We start from the raw sequence: 5,288 nt of genomic DNA, 5'->3' as shown, positions 1-5,288 counted from the left end.
GCTTAGCTGTTTATAATGACTTGGTTTGGGGCATCTCCGTTTCCTCCCACTTTGGTTTTGGACCTCATCGTCCGCAAAGGGCACACCTTCTATGTTGCCTCTGGCAACCATGAGGCTGTTTGGGGGCAACTCAGTTTGCCCCCAGTTGGTTTTGGACATCGTCGTCCGCGAAGGGCTTGTCCCTCCATTGTCTCTTGTAGCCGTGAGGCTGTCTGGGGGCAGCTCAATTTGCCCTCAGTTAGTTTTGGACCTCGTCGTCCACGAAGGGCTCGCCCCTTCCGTTGTCTCTGGCACCCATGAGGTTGTTTGGGGGCAGCTCAGTTTGCCCCCAGTTGGTTTTGGACCTCGTCGTCCGCGAAGGGCTCGTCCCCTTCGTTGTCTTTGGCAGCCATGAAGCTGGTTAGGGCAGCTCAGTTTGCCCCCAAGTTGGAAACTGCCTCCCGAGTAAGTTACTTTGTTAGTTCGTGACCAATAAAAACACCATATCATTTGGTCCCAATTGCACTCTATTCAATGATAAAACATATAACACAAAACATCACCATACACTCGAATAACAATCTCTGGAGGTTTAGGGGTTTGTCTTTAATTAAAATAAAACTATACAAATCATCACTCATGGAACTTCTTCAGCATTTTGATGTTCCAAGGTCTCGCGATGTCTTCTCCCTTTGGAGTCTGCAACCGATAGGTCCCAGCGCTCCCCTTATCAACCACGGTGTAGGGCCCCTCCCAGTTGGGCCACAGTTTTCCGTCTTTCTCCTTTCTGGTGGTCGGGCTCACTCTTCTCAGAACGCGAACCCCAACCTGGAACTGCCGTGGCTTTACCCTCTTGTCATATTGCCTCTACAATCTCCTGTGGTATTCTTCCAATTTGATGCATGCTATGTCTCTCTTTTCCTCTGTAAGGTTCAACTCAGCAGCTAATATAGTTTCATTGACTCCTTCTTCTACTACTCTGGTTCTAGTAGTGGCCTCCACCATCTCCACAGGAATCACTGCCTCCACTCCATCTGCCATGGCAAATGGCGTCTCTTGAGTGGACGTTCGCAGTGTGGTTCGGTATGCCCATAGCACCTGGTTCAATTTGTCTGCCCAAGACCCCTTTCGATCCTCCAATTTCTTCTTCAAATTATCCATTATAGTCTTGTTCGAGGATTCTGCCTGACCATTCCCTTATGGATTGTAAGGAACTGAGAACCCTTGCTTCACCTTGAACGCTTGGAGAAAATCACATACCTTACCCCCTATAAACTGAGTCCCATTATCCGCGATTACGGTATGCGGCAGCCCAAATTTGCAAATTATGTTCTCCCACAGGAATTTCCTGACTTGTTCCTCCTTAACCTGCTGTAGTGCCACACCATCTACCCATTTGGTAAAATAGTCAGTAGAGGCCAACATAAACTTTCGTTTGCCACTGCCCATGGGTAGCGGTCTGACGATGTCTAGCGCCCACATGGCGAAAGGCCAAAGGCTAAACACCTTATGCAAGGATTCCACAAGAACGTGTATTAGCGGTGAGAATCTTTGACATTTCTCACACCTCTTGGCATATTCAGTTGCGTCTCGCTTCATGTGCGGCCAAAAATACCCTTGAGATAACAACTGGTGCGCCGTCGTCCTCCCTGCCGAATGGCTTCCACAATCCCCCTCATGAATCTCACCCATGACTTCTTTCGCCTGCCGAGGCCCCAAACACTTCAACAAAGGACCGCTGACATTTCGTCTGTACATGTCACCATCTATCAAAGTGTATCTTTGGGACATCTGTTCCATTCTTTTCTTCTCTCGTTTGTCCTCGATCTCTAACCCCGAAAGGAAACTCTTTATAGGTCCCATCCATCTTGACCCTTTCTCGGTGACTTCCCAAATCCCTTCATCCTCAGATGTACTTGGTTTGCTCAGCACCCTGATTTCAACGGCTCTGCCCTCGATTCCCGGAAGAACCGCCACAACATACGCTAAAGCGTCGGCGTGTCTGTTTTCACCGCGGCCAAGATGAGCGAATTTGACCTTGGTAAATTTGCTAACCTTTCTCTGTAATACCTCCAAATACTTCGCCATCCTGGGGCATCGGGCCGCAAACGCTTCGTTCATTTGACATATTACCAAGTTGGAATCTAAATACACCGTCAATTCACTCATTCCCAGATCAGCGGCCATTTCCAACCCTGCTATTACGGCTTCATACTCTTACTCATTATTCGAAGCTGCGAACCCCAATTTCATCGACAATTCTAGCCGGTTATTTTTTGGTGTAACCAATACCACCCCAATTCTACTCCATGTGTCGGTCGCGGTCCCATCTGCGAAGACCCTCCATCCGTTCCTCATATCCCAAGGATCGAATGGGTCATGACTGGGATCGCCCTCTCGTTCCATAATCATTTCTTCTCCCCACGTAGGGTCCTCGGCGGGGAATTCTGCCAGGAATTCTGCCATAGCTTGTGCCTTCTCCGCTGTCCTGATCTGGTACTCTATATCGTATGAACTCAGCACTACTGCCCATTTCAGCATTCTTCCTTACTTGTTCGCCTTCAAGGCCTGTCTGAGTGGCAAGTTAGTCACCACCACTACTGAGTGAGCATCGAAGTAAGGTTTCAATTTCAACGTTGAGAAAAACAAAGCCAAAGCAAATTTCTCGATCCTACTGTATCTGGTTTCTGCATCTAACATGGTTTTGCCCTGAAAGTACACCGGCCTTTTTGCCTTGTCCACCACCCTTATCAACATGGAGTTGATTGCGCACTCTGACACCCCCAAGTAGAGATACAACTTTTCTCCTTGCCATGGTCACGATAGGATTGGGGCTTTTCCCAAATAAACCTTTAACTCCTGGAAAGCCTTTTCGCACGCCTCGGTCCACTGGAAGTCAGTTGTCTTCCGCAAGAGTAGGTACAAAGGTCTACACTTGTCTAAAGACTTTGAAATGAACCTGTTGAGAGCCGCAATTCTTCCTGCCAACCTATGGACCTCTTTCACATTCTGTGGTAATTGCATTTCCACCAAAGCCCTGATCTGGTCCGGATTTGCTTCTATTCCGCAGTATGTGACGATATAACCCAAAAACTTTCCCGACGTCACCCCAAAGGTGCATTTCTCAGGGTTCAACATCAACTTGTATTTCCGTAGTATCGAGAACGTCTCCCTCAATCCCTCCAAATGTTTCTCCTCGGTCATACTCTTCTCTACCATATCGTCTATGTATATTTCCATTCCTTTTCTGATTTTAATCTCAAACATCTTCTCCCCTACCCTCTAAAATGTGGCCCCGGTGTTTTTCAGTCCGTAAGGTATTCGGGTATAACAGTAGATTCCTCCTTCTACTATGAATTTGGTTTTTTCTTGGTCCGGCTCATACATGAACACCTAATTGTACCTCATTAATGCTTCCATGAAAGAGAAAAACTTAAACTCTGTAGTCCGATCCACCAACTCATCTATCCGCGACATTAGATAGCAATCTTTCGGCACTACAAGTTGACATCCGTGAAATCGACACACATTCTCACTTTTCCATTCTTTTTCGGAACCGCGACTATGTTTGAGAGCCACTCTGTGAACTTGCATTCGCAGATTATGTCGGCCGCTTTCAACCTATGTATCTCCTCTCGTATTCTTTGCGCATACGATGGCTTTAAACCTCTCATATTTTGCCTGATGGGCTTGGCACCCTCTCTCATATGCAACCTGTGACAAGCAAATTCCGGATCCAGTCCCACCAGATCATCTACGGACCATGCGAAAACATCGTTCTTCTCTGTTAACAAATCAGTCAACTTTACTTTCCAACTCTCCTGTAAATCGGCCCCAATAGACACAAATTTCTCTTCTTCCTTGGTACCTACGTTCACTGTCTCCACCTCATCCATTGTCTTTGCCCCCACTGGCAATTCCTCGTTTGCGACCACGGTCTGTAATTGCTATTTCTGGGGTTCGCCATCTCCCTGTGTATCCTTATCTGGTGTGCAGATCAATTCACAGACCGCCACCTAGTGAATCTTTTGAGTCGCGACCTGGTCCCCCCTTATCTCATACATTCCTCCCTTAGTTGGAAAACAGATCACTTGATAGTAGGTGGATGGAATTGCCTTCATCTCGTGAATCCATCTTCTTCCCAAGATCGCGTTAAACTGCGAAGTAGAGTCCACGATCATGAAACGAGTGAACACCGTCACCGGACCTGCAGTCACTGCTAGCACTAGTTCCCCTATGGGTTCGGTCATGCTACCGTTGAATCCAAACAAATTAGTTCGAGGGGGCATCAACTGCTTCTTCTCGATGCTCATTTCCTCCATCGCACCCCTAAACAACAAATCGACTGAGCTCCCGCAATCTATTAATACCCTCTTTACCATGTAGTTACCCACTGCTATTGTTATTACCAGTGTGTCCTCGTGAGGAAAGACTACCGCTTCCAAATCCCTCGGTGTGAACTCTATCCTCCCATCCCCCGCAGTGGCCCCTAGAACTGGCCGCGGAATACTCGAGACCTCATTTATCTGCTGTATGCTGGCCGTCCTCCTTACCTTGTCCCTGTGAGCATTCCTTCCTATTGTTTCTCCACTAAAGATGGCATTGATTGTACCTAGAATCCTTGCCATGGCCGGCGCTCCTTCGACCGGATGGGTCTCCTTGATGAACTCCCTCAGCAACCCCTTTTCTATCATTCTCTCTACCAACCATTGTAACGCGAAACACTCATTGGTTTTGTAGTTTCTGATCTGGTGGTAGGCACAGAACGGCTTCTCTTCTAACTCTCTAGGTGTACTTCTCGGACCTTCATAATACTACATCCTTTGATTAGCGGCAAGATTTCCTCCAAGGGTTTGTTCAAAGGAGTTGATGCTATGTCGCGGTATGGTTTTCTCTCGCGAATGTCTCTCCTACCTTGGTCTCGACCTCTCTCGGCTTTGTGTGTTTCTTCCCTATAAGACCCCCCCTTCTCTTGCCACAGTCTTGCCTCTGTCTTTTCGATCGTCATGTCCTACACTCTGCACTGATTTCTCTGTCTTCCTAGGTTCCTTGGTAGTTCTTTGCAACATATCCTCATAGCATATGTACTTCTCGACCTTCAGATACAACGCATGTAACGTAGTGACTTCGATTTTGGATACAGATTCATGGACACTAGTTCCCTGTTTCAACCCATGCTGGAATGCTATGACCGGGGTGTGCTCATCCAAATTCTCCACCCTCAACGTCTCTTCTTTGAATCTACACAAAAATTCCCTTAGTATCTCGGCGGATTTCTGTTTGACGTTGAAGAGGTCTGCGATATCCAC

General features: G+C 47.3%; 1 protein-coding gene across 1 annotated transcript; it reads right to left on the bottom strand.

The window, feature by feature from the left end:
* Positions 1-3,995: 3,995 nt before the first annotated feature.
* LOC147487632 (uncharacterized) lies at positions 3,996-4,607 on the bottom strand. Its single transcript, XM_086574085.1, has one exon. The coding sequence runs from the start codon at positions 4,605-4,607 to the stop codon at positions 3,996-3,998; it is 612 nt and encodes a 203-aa protein (XP_086430211.1).
* Positions 4,608-5,288: the final 681 nt, after the last annotated feature.

The sequence above is a fragment of the Coptis chinensis genome, chromosome 7, assembly GCF_015680905.1.
Source record: "Coptis chinensis isolate HL-2020 chromosome 7, ASM1568090v1, whole genome shotgun sequence".
NCBI lineage: Eukaryota > Viridiplantae > Streptophyta > Magnoliopsida > Ranunculales > Ranunculaceae > Coptis > Coptis chinensis.
This window is presented reverse-complemented; position numbering and strand designations above follow the sequence as displayed.

What these genes read in the sequence shown, in the direction of transcription:
- LOC147487632 (XM_086574085.1), bottom strand. Translation starts at nt 4,607, where the DNA reads ATGGCAAGGATTCTAGGTACAATCAATGCCATCTTTAGTGGAGAAACA.